The sequence below is a fragment of the Anguilla rostrata genome, chromosome 7 (genome assembly GCF_018555375.3).
Source record: "Anguilla rostrata isolate EN2019 chromosome 7, ASM1855537v3, whole genome shotgun sequence".
Taxonomy (NCBI): domain Eukaryota; kingdom Metazoa; phylum Chordata; class Actinopteri; order Anguilliformes; family Anguillidae; genus Anguilla; species Anguilla rostrata.
This window is the reverse complement of record NC_057939.1, coordinates 14,885,501-14,902,856: the sequence shown is the minus strand read 5'-3', so window position 1 is coordinate 14,902,856 and position 17,356 is coordinate 14,885,501. Positions and strand designations below refer to the sequence as shown.

At 43.3% G+C, this 17,356-nt stretch overlaps 1 protein-coding gene across 6 annotated transcripts in view; it reads right to left on the bottom strand.

Moving 5' to 3' along the window:
* The window catches only part of LOC135259114 (suppressor of tumorigenicity 7 protein homolog), a 30,700-nt gene that overhangs the window by 2,208 nt on the left and 11,136 nt on the right, over positions 1–17,356 (bottom strand). For 4 of the 6 annotated variants that reach the window (XM_064343045.1, XM_064343046.1, XM_064343041.1 and 1 more), the window contains 12 exons: positions 8,984–9,066; positions 8,022–8,181; positions 7,546–7,600; positions 7,028–7,143; positions 6,599–6,674; positions 6,101–6,255; positions 5,843–5,940; positions 3,299–3,428; positions 1,191–1,263; positions 834–936; positions 585–735; positions 358–450 (listed from right to left, as the gene is read on the bottom strand). In XM_064343045.1, coding sequence (XP_064199115.1) covers positions 358–450; positions 585–735; positions 834–936; positions 1,191–1,263; positions 3,299–3,428; positions 5,843–5,940; positions 6,101–6,255; positions 6,599–6,674; positions 7,028–7,143; positions 7,546–7,600; positions 8,022–8,181; positions 8,984–9,066 — 1,293 coding nt within the window. The remainder of the gene's footprint in view (positions 1–357; positions 451–584; positions 736–833; positions 937–1,190; positions 1,264–3,298; positions 3,429–5,842; positions 5,941–6,100; positions 6,256–6,598; positions 6,675–7,027; positions 7,144–7,545; positions 7,601–8,021; positions 8,182–8,983; positions 9,067–17,356) is intronic. The other 2 variants (XM_064343043.1, XM_064343044.1) reach the window with 1 other exon arrangement.

Sequence of the window (17,356 nt, the reverse complement as noted above, 5' to 3'; positions counted from 1 at the left end):
AGCACTTTAATTGCCTTAATCTGGAGGGGGTTTGAGAGCGCCTAACTTTCTCACTCCCCCACGACGATATCTGGCTCACTTTGTATTAGGACACACCCTTGGGCTTTGCGGTGGCTTGCAGGAATGGGCAAAACGGAAAGCAGCGTGTAGGTGGGGTGACTAGGAGGCAAACTGGGACCGGCCCAAATTCATACCGACTTACCTGAGGGATGGAAGTGCCTATAAACTACTGGGGAACACCCTAAGCCCAATATTTATGTGGAATAACCAGTACGAGGACATAAAATATATTGAAGGTTGAGCATAAAAATAATTTGCAGTGAGGCCAAGCTGTAACATTTTCGGAGAATCTCTTACTTGGTAGCAGTTCTCTGTCCGCTGTCTCTGTGCAGATGGGGTAGGGGTAGAATAAGTGGCCTTTTTCCAGCGGGTAGGGAATCATTCTGAAAGCTGGGGGCAGAATTAACAGCAGAACACAGCAGTCACAATGAGTGATACAATAACGCACGGTCAAACAATAATAATGAACTGGGTTGCAATAATGGGGAAGTGATGTAACAATGGTCAAACTGTGATGCACTCACTGCCCTCCCAGGTGCAGTGTAGCAGATTGAGGGCTCCCTCCACCCTCTTCCAGTGCTGTAGATGGAAGAAGGTGTAAGCCAGTGCTTCGCTGTCGCCACGCTTCAGGATGTGCTCCGGAGGCAGGATCAGGCTTTTCATTTCTAAGAGGTACTGAACGCAAAGAGACAGAGACAGGGGTCAGTCAGCCAATCAGAAACGGTGCAGGCGCTCAGAAACACAGACAGATCCAGACGGGCAGCTTTGCTCACTTTGGGTACGTGCGGGTTGAACTCCACCGCTCTGTGTATGGCTTCTACAGCGTTCATCTCGGCCGTGCTCAGGCCCCTCCGAGACGCTGCCTCAGGCGAGAACCTGTGGGGCACAGTGGGGGATGTGTGAGAGTAGCTACAGCAAGAGGGCTATAAACCTGGGGCAGTCCAGGAACAGGAAGTTAATGCTCTCAATCATGTACATAAATCAGCACACTTTCAGTTCTTTAAAAAAATGTTAAAAGGCGCTGAAAAATAAATTATGTTTTTCCTTCCCAAATGATTTGGGCCCAGGTCATGATGGGGTAATGGGTAATGATATTTAGGTAGCAGTGGGACTGTACCAAGAAGACTTACTTATCGGACACACCCCTGGCTTTCAGCAGAGCTGCAGTGTAGCATATTGTTGCAGATTTGGGTAGACTAATATCTGTGGAAAAAACAAAAATGACAAAGTTAATGGTGCAAAATTAGGGCGGTTCACAATTCATTATTGAATTCCATGAACAAATATGCCTTCAACAACATGAAGCAGAAACTTAAGCAAAACATTTAAGGCAGATTAATTGTCAAGATATATTAAATCTGGATTCATATTGACCAAGTCAAACCCGCTTAAGCAGTGGACTGAACACCAGCTGTCACATTAGTCATTGCTCTAAAAACACACAAATTTTACGGTATGCAAGAAGAAATATAGCCACAAGAGGGCGCACTTCATCTTTTCTCATCACAGAGTTTGATTTAGATCCGTTACAAGCAGAAATACAGTGATATTGCAGTGTGTACAAAGACAACAGAAGTCCTGACATGAGGCACTGCAGATATTTGCACGGTTGAAAAACTCAACAAAATTATAGTTACTAATGAAGACAATGTTGCAACATAAACAATTGTTTTGGTGGATGAATTTACACATAAAAGATACAGCTGAATTCAAATACTTTGTACAGCAAGTGAGTATGTTTACATTATGCATTTCTAATTGCCAAGGTAGTGCCTTGATGCAGCCTTAAGGTGAGGGCATGTCCTGAAAGGTAGTGTAGTATAACGATCAGGGACCTGGGCTTGTAACCCAAAGGCTGCAGCTTCGATTCTTAGAGATTGAGCTCTACCACTGCAACCTTGAGTTATGTACTTTGCCTGAATTGCTTCAGTCTATATCCAGCTGTTTAAAAGAATACTATGTGAACATATCAATTTGTGTAAGGCACTCTAGATCAAAACATTTGTTAAATGCCAGTAATGTAATATTGCAATATAAAAGCTGCAATATCTATAATACACACACACACACATATGTACACACACACGGACATGCACACGCACACACACACGCACATTTCTGTGAATTGTGTCAGCTTTATGTAACTTTAATAAAAAGTAATTATTAACAAAATTCAACAAGATTCAGAAAAATGTCCAAAAGTGTCCAAAGTCACACGTGCATGCATCACATAATCAGTACACTATATATTTAAATGAAGTGCCGCACTTAAACGCACCATTGCGGAAGAAAAGCAACTTCTCCTGGAGAGATACGGTTAAAGGTCTTGCATCGACGGTGCACAGCAAATTACAACAATCAACAAGCTGCCACTCACAACACGCTGTGCATTCAAATGCAAATGCATGTAAAGTAGATAGGGCCGGGCACAGGCAGAGCACGCGAGTGCATTCCTGAGACTGGCAGTCTGCATTAGAAATGAACTACTGTCATATCTGTGGAAGGAGCAGCACTCAGCACGAGAGAATGAGCTCTTATTTGGCACTAATAGGCAATATAGCAGAGCGTGGTATTGCATCAGGCAACACAAACCGCTATAAACTGTAGTGACAGCTTCTGAAACTCATTCATCTACCATAGCCACCAATCAAACAGATTTACATAATACTAATACTACTACTACTAATAATAATAATAATAATAATAATAATATTATTGTTATTATTATTAATAACAACAATATTTAATTAAGTTCTATAAGCCTTGTAGAAACTAGAATATCATGAATTATTCAAGACCCAAGCACAGTTGTGCACGCAGTTGAATACGGCCTCACTAAAATGTTCCGAAGTTCCACACACACACACACACACACACACACACACACACACACACACACAGAGTATGCACGCACCCACACACGAACACACCGCTATTATTGTCATTCTCCACCATTAAGGCGGACCGCAATAGCCATTCTCAGAATTGCGGGGCTGGAAAGAAAGCGGCGCTCATTTTACGCTCCCTGTGAAGCGTTGGACTGGATACGCCGAAGCAATCAGACTCAAAGTGCAGGGGCCTCATAAGGCTGTCCTAAAGGTTAAGCGCACTCAGTGGGACGTTTCGCCTGGATGAGTGGTTCAGAGAGCCACCCTTCCAGCGTGAGCGCTGTATCGCGGCGGGCTGTGTGTGGAGAGCACGCTCTGTTTCGGGCGCTCGTGGGGGGGAGGAGACTCACCGTCATATTTAGCCAGCACCGCCTGCACATCAGCGTAGGCCTGCAGCTCCAACAGCGCCTCCAGCAGGTTCTCGTGGATATTGAACATACTGAGGAGAGGGAACTCCTTCATTAACTGGAAAACATACAACTGTTGTTACATGTAATACCAAACAGGGCGGCGCTCAAGTTCACAGCATCACAGCTCAGAACAACATGAAGAACGCGTGCATACTTATTTCACCCTCACTGGAGACCTGGGTCCTGTTTCACGAAGCAGGATTACCGAGTTCAACCGAGTAAAACCTGCAACCCTTTCAAATCTGGAACATGGACTTATGTAAAAAGAGCTGTTCCAGGTATTAGCGCAGTTATCCAGCTAACTCAGTAATCCTGCTTCGTGAAATGTCCCCCTGCTAGCAGAGGGAAGGGCAGCGTGTCCCAGCCTGGGTGCTGGGGGCGCACTGCGCATGCTGGTTTCTATGCCAGCTCATTTCCTGCTTAATCAAGTTTGAGCTGTAAATTGATTTCTGGCTTGGATCATACATACAAGTATTAATCATACATACAAGTATTGTAGCAGCTAAATGAGCTTCTATGACTAATCTGAACTCCTTAAACCTGTGTATGCTGGGGGGTATTTCATTAACCAGGAATAGAGTTAGCTGGATAACTGTAGAGAGTATAACCCGGAACAGCTCTTTTTACTTCATTCCATGTTCCAGATTTGGGAGGGTTCCGGGTAGTGCAGTTATCCAGCTAACTCAGTAATCCTACTTCTTGAAACAGGGCCCTAGTTTGTGTTACAGCCAATTTCTTGCTCAAATAAGGTTGTTGAACATGTGTTGAAGTTATGATTTCTGTTGTCTTAATTCTGGTTATTTTTAGGGCTGTGTGTCCAAACATTCATCAATTATGAGCCTACTGATTCACCTCAGTTTTTAGTTTGATCAATAAAAAATTCTGCTACCACTTTTAATGTAACTGCTTGCAATATAGCGCAATAACTGCAATGCAAACACAGACTTTTATTATTTATGGCACGCACAGCTATTTCTGACATAATGTGGATTAAGAGAGTGAATAATCCCTCTAAACATAAAAAGCACCTAATTAACAAATATTCTTGTTCATATTTAAAATCTTGTTAAAATTCTGGGAATTGCAATTGTGCAATCCCAAAAAAACCAGCACACGCAGTGGTCCCCCAGGACTGAGTTTGAGAACCACCGCATTAAACAAGTCAGTAAGACAGACAGCTATTCAACATTATTGATTTGGAGTAATTACTCATTAAATAGGAACATTGGCAATTAATAAAAACAGCCTCAATTTAAGGAACAGATATTTGCAGTCTCTCAGGAATAGATATGTAAAATACAATTTGAACAAACAATTTCAGCTTCTCTTCATATCAACAAAAAATATCTTAAACCGTGCATCCATTACCAATCATGTACAGCACATTAATTGCAGAAATGCAATCGAACAGAGGGATGTGCTCAGATACCGGCTCAATTAATTTTAATGAGCTGAGTGCCCGGTGGACTGGGCTTGCTTGGGACCAGAGGAAGCTCGGGGCTTAGTCAGAGCAGGGGAAGAGAGCACCTGTTCTCTTATGAGCCAATTAGCATCTTCCTCTTATAATGACATCCTACGTGACAGCAAGGTTCTCACAGAGACGGTCAGAACAACAAACATGGAATAAATGCACCTGGAAGATGAAGTAAATGCGCCCAGATGATATCTGTGTCTTACCCTTGCTGGTAGTATTTCTCCTCCATCCACACTAAGATCATTTTCATTTTGAGTTTCAGGCTAATAACTCCATTAAGAATACCCAGATTAAGAGGTAAAGCTCCTGGCTCCTTCATTTAATCAGTGGAGGTGACATCAGTTTAATTTTACATGTGCAAGTGGTAATCTCAGTGCATGTGATGACAGGGAGGCTGCTATACAGTACATCCAGAACTATCAGAACAAAAATTCTAGGGCACCACCGGTTGACAACCCTGGTCCAAGTGAGCTACAGGGGCTATTGATTTTTGTTTTTACCATGAAGTCAGCAAACAATTTAGACCAAAAAAACCAGGTGAGTGAACTGTGTGATGAGCAGTTTTAGCTGATCAAGTGCTTTGTAACCAGCAGACTGTGACTCTCCAGCACCAGGGTTGGACAGTTTCTCAGCCTTCTGTTCTAGGGAAAATGCTGATCAACAAAAGTTTTTTGTGCACATGAAGAACCAATTGAAGAAGGTGGAAAAGCCTGAAGAATTATGGATCAACACTACATGACAAATAATTTGCTGAGTCTATTTACAGCAAAGAAAACTTTGGCAAGTAGTACACTTCAAACCAGATTCAATGATGCTGGCTGTCAGTGCTCTGGGCTCAGTAGTGCTGGTGTTCAGTACTCTGGGTTCAGTGCTCTGGGATTCAGTGTGTTGGGTTCAGTACTCTGAGTTCAATGTGTTGGGTTTTAGTGCTCTGGGTTCAGTTCTCTGGGTTCCAGTGGTCAGAGTTTGGCTGGGTGGTTTCTTGTTGCCATAGCTGCAGAGATACTTACATCTCTCATCATTTTCACGGCCTCCCTTGTTCGGCCCAGCTTCCTGGAGCACATGGCCAGTCTTCTTTTAATGTAAACCAATACATTTGTGTCCCTTCCTGGAGGAGACAGACAGACAGCATTGGTTTCCAAATGAGGCCCCGCTCTCCTGCTCCTCCTACGAAATTTCCCTCTCACAAACATGCATTCCCGCACGCACGTTCTGAAGCGCATGCCTACGCCCTCACGCACTGTGCTGTGCGTTAGAGATGCACTCACTGTGCTGTGCTTCGTACTGCGCTCCGTGGTGTTGAAGCTGCTGGCTGCGTCTGTAGCAGCCCTCCCCGGCCTTCAGAGCCTGCTTAAAGAGCTTCTCTGCCTCCACGATGGTGGTGACTTCCTCCTCAGCTAGCAGGATGTAGGCTGTGGCACAGCTATGAGAGAGTTCCTGAATTAGCATCCCTCATACTGCGATGGTAGGTATGGCATATGGTGCTTGGCGGGGCATGCCCCATACCTATACAGCACAGAGAGTGTGACACTCTTTAGAGTTTCCTACAGAAATAACCACATTGACCACTGATCTCAGCCCTTATGAACATTAACTTCTGTACCTTCTGACCGTATGTAAACACACAGAATTCAGATACAACATCACATTAACACACACCTCACACAGCACACAGCCGCCTCACACGGCATGCACACACACTCACAAAGCACGCAGTCACACACACACACCCCTCACATGGGGCACAGTGACAGTTTTGCACGTACTCCTCAAGCTCCAGGGCTTCGTGTGCAGCGGATATTCTGGCCTGAGGGTTCCTCTCTCTCCAGGCTTTCTGCATTACTGTGAACACATGAGACATGGGCCCATACACACACTGCTACTCACCCTTCTGTACACACTGCTAACATCAGCTACACACTGATTTCCTTGACAAATTTAACTTGTCAAGGAAACTCAAAAGCTAATATTTTCTACTTGAAAGAAGAAAAATAATTTTTAAGTGCCATTACAAGACTAAAACACGTGTTAAGACATTAGAATTATGATTAGAATTACTTAATCATGTATAAGCAACAGAGATGGAAAACATAATGAAAATCGCTTGCTTTGAACCCATAAATCTAAAAGGCAGAAGCAACGTGTACTGTGCCTAGAATGAGTGACAGGTGCCCGGGTCCGGGAGAGGCTCTTACTGGCATCAGCGGGGCGCAGATGGTCCGAGTCGCAGGTGAAGAAGGTCTGGTGGTCTTGGGCAGAGAGGTTCATGTCGTAGTAGGTGAGCGGCTCTCTGCCTGTAACCCAAGTATACCTAATGGACACATCTCCGATCAGCACTCACGGTCTCACTCAACAGCAAAGGCCAGAGCCGAGTTCCACACAAGCGTTTCTGAGACCCGGTCCTAGAGCCCTCCACACATGCTGCCTTTCATCTATTCTTTCATCTGTTCTTCCTAGTGAGCCACTGACTGAATGCTCGCCTTTATTTGACACCAGGGGAGGTACCAAATACTTAAAAGTAAAGGTATTTTGCAATGTATTTTTAATAACTTTCATTTTTATATTATTATGTATTAAAGTCCTAAGTAGCCTATGACATCCAAAGACAAATTCAGCCTGGAAACCATGGCTGCAGTCTGAAGAGAACTACCTAGCATTCCCGTGGATAATAAAGGAGACATCAGCCGCAGCCACGCTGAGAGGAGATACTCACCGGTTATACTCCGCTCCTCGGAATAAATTCAGTGGATTTCGCCACACTTTACATTCTGAGGGCGACACAAAAACAAGACTCTGCTACAGCAGGGCTACGGCACCACAGAACGATAACACAGAAAGCTTTTAATGATGTTTGCCAAAAGAACAGAACTTATTTCTGATAGATTGCATGCAGAACCATTATTATGTCCTTTTTTACGTAAAATGGTTCAGCATGGATCAGAGTAATGTAACAACTGTTGGGAGCGGTCTCTGAAGCTGTCAGAGAATAATTAACATCTGAGTTTTTCCGCAATAGATCACACATACAGGTGTACAGAAGGCACAAAATTCCTCTTGAATTCTATTCTGTCAGTCTATACATAATTCAGAGAACACTATTTGTGTGATGTTTTGACTTAGACTTACAAACAGTAGTGGAACAAAGCAAAATTTGCAGCCAAAGCAACTTCAGGCATGTCCTTCTCTTACCCGACACATTTTGTCGATTGGAGTCTGTGTCTCCATTGCTGGTAGTGGAGCTGCTGGGGGAGCTGCTATCTACACCACCCAGTAGAGGGCGCAAATGACTCACAGACACCTGCTCAATGAAGGAAGTCCCATATTTCCTGAAGTACCACCACTCAAAAATCTAAAGGAACAAAGCATTCAGTTACTTAAAAAAAAAAAAAATTCCAAATAAGTTAAAGGCTTACAGATGTTTTGAACCAGGTGGAAAGTCCTGTCGGTCTAGGCTCAGGGTTATTCAGATACCGAACTCGAGTCCAGAAGGTCCACATGTTTTTCGTGATTTCCTTTTCCAATCAGCAGTCAATTTAAATTTAAATTTTAACCTGGCACTTAAATGCTGAAAAAAACTGAAAATTTACACTGCGTCCTTCCAGGATTTAAGCTTGAAATCCCTGGTTTAATTACTAGCTTCGCATTGTGAATGTGCTCTCCAATAATGACTGCTCTCAGACTAATATCATTCATTTAATTTCAAATTCAAATATGATGGGGGTGGATGGTCAGATTAGAAACCGCAAAAGCAGATAGATGGAACGAAATTAAATAATACAAACTGTGTCATGGACGGGAACAAACAGTGTTGCTATAACCAACACAGTATCGTTATATTACTAATAATATATGGCCTTATCCACGGCAACCCACACAGTTTATATTTTACTATTTAGAGCTGGATATTTATGGAAGGAGTTCAGGTTAAGCACCCATCTCAAGTGTCAACGCACGCACGTATGAACAAACGAACAAAGGAAGGAACATGAAATACCAGGTCCAGATGGCATAACCGAGATCTGTTCCTAAGCAACAAAATGAAGTTGTATATGGATCAAGCTACTAAGCAGGCACTGAGGGAGCACTGTGTCAGCACTGACTAGATGAGAACGGAGAATTCTCCGGAACAAAAGAACAAAGACAACACTTACCAAGATGAGGCCTGATATTAAAGATGAGGTTCCCGTCAGGGCCACGTAAAATTTTGGGGTCAATGTGTTCAGAAACATGCTCACTGAAACAAGAGAGAGAGGAGAGAAAGAGAGAGAAGAGAGAGATTGCTAATTGTCATCACCACAATGCACAAAAAGTATCCCTCCATCACAGGTGAATATCACCATCACAGCACTATGCCCAGGAGCTCCTGCCCAAACCAGAGCGACCCTACAGGCCGACTCTCCACCCCAATGACCCCAGTTCTGCGGCCACGCAGTCCCTGGAGCTGCGGTCAATCCCGTACAGTGGGCCAGGGACCGGGCAGCCAGCAGCTGCTCTCAGCCCCACATGAGCAGCCCTCTTCTCAGGCAGAGGGACGGAGGGGACAAAGAGCCACTCAGACGCGCTCCGCTCCGCGCCGCCCGCCGCCAAAAGCCACTTGCCAGGACCAGCTGGGTCCACTTCAGCCATCAGAAATTCAACAAACCGCCACGGTACAGTCAGTGCTCCAGGCCTCTACTCGGGCCACAGTGTGAGCAGTGCTGAGCATGGGAGCCATGCCGAACTGAGGTCCCACAGGCCGTAAAACACAAATCATTTCTCTATCACCCATCTGCACGTCATGGTTTCAATGCAGATATTTCCATCCTGACTACAGTAGTGGGGCATGTACCTTCCAATGAAATGGCATGAACACTAAAGGGGGTAGGGTTTATTAGCTATCAAACTTGTGCATGCAGTAAGCAATACTTTTCTAATAGTGAAAACAATACTGGTCGTTGGTGGTAATATTTCCATTCATAGCATACAGTAAATTATCTAAACTTTTGTGAATAATAGCCTACACACGGGAGTAATACTTGTCTTATTACTATAGCTGTGCAGGAAAATCACACCCAGATACTTATATACTCATACTTGAAAAGAATCTCCACCTTTTAGCACCATATGGGGGGGGAGAGCTTCAATGCCAGGCTGATGTCAGAGAATGGATCAATTACAGTTACTTCCAGGAAAACCCAGTAGATCTTGGGCATAACTCAGATATAGCTATCTCCTGAATTGACTACAAGTTTCTGGGTGCATGCATGATCCATAAAATCAGTCTTACAGGCAGAAAACCTGCAGTTATAGCTGTGTCACTGAACTGATGGTAATGCTTTAGAGAGTATTTCTGTTTTGACATGCTCTACGTTCAGACAGCACTATAAATATTTAAATGAATCTTCCAGAGAACATTAATTTAACATCCTGAACTTTGGCAGAATTCAATCTCAGACATGGGACAGCGCTGTTCCACCGTCTACAATCAGGCCAACAGTAAGATCTGCAAGATTATAAATTAGATTCAGACGAAATTCATTAAATGCAGCATCAAATCGATATGTTTTATTCAATACAATAGATGTGCTATTGATGGAAATATGCACAGTAACGTAATAAACAGTGTCTGTTTATTAAATTACTTGAGTCTCCAGCTTCAAGTTCTGACTCATTCTCAGTTATCATGTTAGGTGCTCATGGGCTTAAAAGCTGCCAACCTTTTCACGCAGGACAAAAGGTCTTCTATTTGATATTTGTGCCACAGCCATGCAGGAGGGCCACAGCGCCTACGAAGCCCCTCAGCCCTGCCCTCGGACCGCCTGTGTCCGCAGGCTTTGATTCCAGCCAGACAGTGAACCACCTGATTCGGCTAATCATCGCCTTTATTGAACTAATCTAGCCTCTCTCACAGACCCTCCGAGAGAGTCCATGCTCTAATGACAGCTGAACTGCTCGAGCAGCTTTGGAATGGATGACCACAGGGGCCTGCAGCATACACTGGGCTCAACATTCTTCAAAGTACAAATGCCCTCTCGAGTCTCAGTATTTCAACTTGCTTTCAGTCCCTCTGGGATGATACTGCAAGTAACATAACATAAGAGCAACTAGCATTTAATCGCATATGAATCACTCTCTGCGAAACACTGGCCGACACAGATATGAAAAAGGAGAATACATTACACATCCTGTGTGGCTTTATTATTTGATGGAGGAAATAGATTTTTTTCTTCACTTTGCATAATCACATCTAAGACTTGCTGTTAACGGAATGCGATAATTTGCTTTAATATCACATTCATCAGGGTTTGAATCCATTTTGTGCTTAATACGGGTCAATGGGCTGTAAGTACTGAATGGATCACGGCTCCACGCCGGAGAAATCTCGACGCTCATTTTTTTATGACGCAGAATGCTTTCCGCGGCATCTTGGCGTGCAATCCCGCGAAGCCATTTCCCGTGCAGGAGCTCGCACGAATGAGCGCACGCATGAACACACCAGCACGAGCACACCAGGGCAATGACAATTCTGCCAACATCACCTAGGAAACAAATGAAAAATGTAGCATATTTGGGAGAACGTAAAGGTAATTCTTTAGAAGACACAGCACAAAGCATGTAGACTCCAGGGGGTGGTAAATTCACACACGAGGGAAGGAATAGCAGGTGTATGGAGTAACTGCCACAGAATATTCTATATAAGATTAGGCTATTTTTTTCCTGAGGCATGTTCTGCTTTCAGTGTTTTACTTCAGTGGCACCCATCCCTAACCTGACCCACTTACAGGCCTCATTTTAATTTGAAGCACCAGTGAACATAATTTCTATTACATTAGAATTATTATCCCTGTCCCAATCAAATTCTCAGTGACTGAGAGAAACAACAATATATCAGACAGAGTGACTAGCAGAAAATGTCACCTGCCACTCATCAGATCATTCAATGGACTTTTTCAGCCATTTGTTTTCAATCCAGTTCAAATTTGGCACACCTCTCATTTGTGGCAAAATCATTTGGCACACCAAGTTTGAAAACAACTGACAAAGAGTGACAGAGATGAATAGACCTTTATTGTCTGTTGCACACAGAAATTTGCTGTGCACCACAGCTTCCACCCCCAACATAGTCACAATAAAAGACAACACCGCAACAAATATCACCAACAAATATTTAGATGTTGCCATACCTAATTCATTTGCTAATATCAACCGTATTTTGATGTAGGGAACTTTTCCTCAGCAATGTGTTTAGGGGTCAGTACAAAAAATGTGTGTACAAAGTTTCATGTCAGTTAGATTTACTGTCCAATGAGAAGGCTATTTTTAGGGTTTTTCTCAATTCTATATGGTGGTTGCAAAATCAAAGTTTACAGTACCGCCCCAAGTCTAAAGAAAATTCTGAATTATGTTGTCTAGGGAGGGATAAATTAAGCTAGCTGACCTACATGTAACTTAAGACTAAGTGAGTGCATAAAACATGTAAGAAGGAAAGTTTGAAGCTAATGTGTGTGCACTGTAGTGTTGCTTGGAAGATGCGGTGCTTTGCTTGGGAGGACTTAACACTGGTACTAACCCAATCTCTCTCAAATCCGCCAGCTCAAGTCCTCTTTGAAATATGTTTTTTATACTAAAATATGAGATAAACAAAATGAGCCAAAACCAAAGCTGAAAAGGGAGGAAAGGAAGAGCCAGAGGACACAAGTTGCATGGAAGCCATTTTGACCAAAGTCTTCTTCCAATCACCTAAAATCACTTCATTTTCTACACTTAGGTGGCATCTTCCCAAAACAATGTCTCATGGCAAGAGGATGCTATTGGAATCTGAGTCTTTTGCAGGTGCACCTTCCTCAAGTCTTACCCTGAGAGTTAATAGCAGAAGAGGTGAAATGAAGTTAAGTGAAGGCTAAATATAGAACCTGCTGCATGCCCCTACAGATAGCACATTAAATGAGATCTCCTACTAAAAGGACTAGCCTTTATCTTGCTATCATAGTACCTGATATTTTAAATGATGAACACTTGAGTTAAATTAATCACTGCAGACTGCAGTCACAGTTTCAAGCTGTTTGTGTTTATCACCTGCCCACTGTATCCAGTAACACTTAAAAAAAACTACAAAAAAAACTCTTATGACCCCAGAAAAAAACAACAGCAGGGTCACGCATGTGTACATGTTTTTTAAGGCCTATGACACGGATTACAGATAATCTTCACACTGATTCCTGAGGTAAACATCCATTAAATATAATGTATGGTCAATATATCGCATTATACTGATTGCCAAACCCAGCAAGATTACGAAATTACGTGATGGACGACAGGCTGGACGAGACCTTTCACTGGAGGATTAAAACAGAAGCCATGACTTTCTGACAAACACTTTCAGAATGGAACCAAAGATGCCCAAATTCTAAATGTGGAAAATTCTATAAAATTAATATCCTTAAGTGTCCAGTACTAAAAGTGAATTTGCAATCTGGACTCATATCTGACATTCATTCATTCATTCATTCCATTCATTCGTTCATTTATTCATTCATTCATTTCTAACAGACAAACTGACCTCTGGTAACAGAGAAAAACTCTCTGTAAAAGCAGCAACCAATCATTCCTCCAGCAGGGACAGCTTTGTGGATTTAATTTCATCACAGGTCTTAATTAATTTTAATGGAAAAACTAATCAAAGCAATGGCTTGGAGTCTGACAGCTTCAGATCTGCTGCAAGAGGAACTCTGGCATTCTCCCCCGAACATTTCAAATCCACAAACTAGAATGAGTATGTGTCTGTGAGGAAGAGCCACACTCAGTAACTTAGAGATACAGACTTTACAGGCATAGTTCTACCTGATAAGTGTGGCTGTGGTAACACCCATCCACTTTACAATGTGGACAACTGTTTAATTTTTACCTCCAGGACTATGTCGACACCCCAAATGTGTTGATACTTCTGTCCTCAGGTGTCATCTCTGGGGCTCAGTTTCTGACACCCCAGCTGGATTGGAGCACAGGCGAGAAATTTGAAGCCTTAGATTGGCCGAATTTCCACTGTTAACATCTATGGTGTGTCATCAAAGCACCTGAGAGAATCTAATCGCCAATCAAATTACGTTCTGCTGCAGAAAGATGGCTGAGTGCATTCATCACAGCAAGACAATGTAACCATAGCAACCCCAAAGTGACCTTATCCTAGTGGAAGCACAAAATAATCTGAGGGCAAGACTGATATCAATTTATCTCAGCTCTCATTCAAATACTAAAGTCATTAGGAAATACCCCAGTGGTAAAAATGTGAAAGCAGAAAATGCATTTTTGTTACATCTTTTTGAGCTGATTCAGCATCACAATCACACTGTTCTAACAGAATCAGCACTGCAGTGACACTACTTAACTGAAAGCACTTTACAGTCACGCGTCACGGCATTTTAACACAAATACCAGTGCTCACTGTCACTGTCTTAACTGAGCCAATATTACAGATACACTGTCCATGCACTAGCCCTCTGTAGCCACTGGAGAGTGATTTTTGAGTGATGACCTACATGTCTTCCTTCGCATAACAAATAGAACTGTGTGTGAACAATCTCTTCTCCTCCTGCACAATGAACACACACAGACACACACACACGCTGCTGTAAATGAACTTTACAACAAGAAAAAAAAAGGGACACATCTGCTGTTAGTAGCACCGCACACCTGTGAAACAAGTGACAGTGATTTATTAGACAGCTGTTGTGTGTCCCCACAGCCCTGTCCTTTACGCTGGTTATCGCAGTAGGCATTACAGAATGAAGAACAACTCCTTTCCGCCCTCTGTCAGTTTCAGGGGCCACCCCTGGCCCTGCAGAATTGGCCCCGTCTGTCTGCTTACTGCACGTGACGCTCAGCGACAGCGAGGAGGGCCTGGGCGTTACCGCCGGCATCGCGCAGCGACCTTCACGGCACACCCAGCTCCCTCTTCCCACAATTCTTTACTCACACCTCCTCTCAGACCTCATTGGATGATACCTTGAGGGAGGCGGGGTTTGGGGCTGTTGAAGGTGATGTCACAATAAGCCCGGCATTGACAGGCAGAGAGATGGAGGGGATAATAAAATAAGCTGTGTATGCCTGTGGGTTTTGTAGTACTGATGATTTGTGGACATTGCAGTGGTATGGGCTGTAATCTTCTCTTCTGTAATAAATTACAGTCAGCAGAGTGTGCATTTTAATCCCAGTCCCACAATCCCACAATCCCTCTGGTGGGATTTCCTCTCTTTCGCTGAGTGACCACGATCTGAGCCATCGTTCCCTCTAGAAATAATTCCTCCCTCAATCTTGGTGGGCTGGGCCTAGCTCTCTATTAAGCAGCTCCCTGGGTATGCTTTTAGCTGCTATAATGCACACGCATTGCCACTAGCACCATCTCAGTGCCACAGGATCATTAAAGCTCATGGATGCTTTCGCCCACATTCAGCTCCTCCCCAGTCATTTACCTGACTATACTCAGACAATGCACATCGACATTCACAATGCTGTAGCCACAGGCCTCCCACAATGAGCACCACCACTGCTCGCTCTGCTCCCTCACAATGACATCACTCCCTATCTCACTAAACACTGTCTATCTATAAAGGCCATCTCTGTACATTAAGAGATGCTGACTGTGCGGATACTTGTTTCATCATTTGTTATTTGTTTGATGTGCGTACTTAGTACATAAAAAGCAGTGTACGTTGGCTAGTTACAGGAACACACATTGGTTCAAGAACAACAAACACTGCTACAGAACACTCACAAAGCAAGCTTGACCTCAGGGTCACCCCCTGAGCTCATGTTGTCACTGCGTTGGGCCATGAGCCTATGCCCAGACAGTTAACTCGACAGGCCAACATGACAGTCCAATGCAGAAGCCGTTGACAGTCCGATGGAGCTGTTTTTTTCTTTACTGTATGTCCTGTCAGTGTCTGCTGTGCACAAACCGCACACATATCAGTGCGCAAGATCCCTGCATATGTAATTAGTCATGGTTAATGAAGAGATGGTTAAAGCAATCAAATTCAGAGAACACTCCAGGGAGAGCTGGGAAACGTCCAGAATCCCCCAGTGACCACCACCCCCGCCATCTTCCCTGCATGATTAAACATAACGTGAAGTTGCTACACACGCACATGTGCACATTTATATATATATATATATATATATATATATATATATGATACATATTTATATGGATAAAACCTGTGTCTGCCTGAATAGCCAGAAGACTACACACCATCCTCTGTACAATGTCAACTTTACTTCAAGGAAGTGCAGAAAACCAGAAACTATTCATAAGGTCAAGACACAACATGCACCATATCTGACCCTCATCTAATCGGGAGGGGGAGAGAGATCTGTTACAGAATTTGTCTTTGTAGCTCAAATATACCAAACATCAAAAAGGTTTTGTACAAGGAAAAACCTCTGTACAGTGTAGAACTGCATGTGACGGTATTCGCAAGATGTACCATTACATACTGCATACTAGATAAATCCAAGATCATACGTATCTGTGGATCAAGGTTTAAGCCAGCAGAAGTCAGCTAACAAAGGGGCTAATTGCTAGGGATTTACCTGAGACTTCACATATTTAGGGAAGAGCTACACGAGGTACTGCCTGCATAAAAGGAGCCAGCCGCACCCTACAGGACTGAAATCTCTCCATCCTAAAAACACCCACCCGCCGGTGGCATGTCATAGCCAGCATATTCCAGTTAATGTTCTGAATCTCGAGTGAGATGGTATTAGCAAAGTGATTTTTCTTCCTCTAAATATTTAGCCCACCAGCAACTACATATTAAACTTGTACATAATCGACTTGACTGCTAGTGGCTTCCAAAATGTAAACCTCTGTTGACAGAACTTGTTGTAAACACTCTGTGGGTCTTATCTTCAATTTTCAAACACAATGTTCTGGAACTATCCTGTGATAATGTTTTTTTTTTCCAGGTTGATGGATTTGGCTGAAGGGGCCAGGGTTGGGCAACAGCTTTATTAGTTCCTCTAAACAATGAACAGGGAAACCACAGGCTGCCAGTGGCTGCCCCAAGAGGACTGGTGTTTCCTCTGCAGTAGTTCTGTGGGACTTGTAGCAAAGGAAACAGTCACTGCAGGAAGCGTTCTCCTTGGTTAGGGTGTGTGGCATTGCAGGAATGTAACCTTCCAAATTAGGCAGAAAAGTGGGGAAAAGACTATTTATTTTGGGCTCCTGAGTGTCACAGCTGGTTGAGGATCAAATCTACAGCACATTCCAAATTTGAGAAAAAGACAATAAAACATAAATTAACAGAATACCTGAATTCAAGATATTCAGTAGTATGCACAGTTTCAGAACTTTTTCCATTTAACACTGATGAGTATGCTGCAATCCTTTGGTAATCTACCTACCTAAGAACAATGCCCTTGGAAAGACCATGTGACAAAAATGACACTAGTCAGCAGTTACCATAGAAACCCAACACTGTACCAACTGCATTTCTGAGGATATGCAGCCATGGCAACAGAGGCAGGTGGGTACCGTCAAGAAAGAA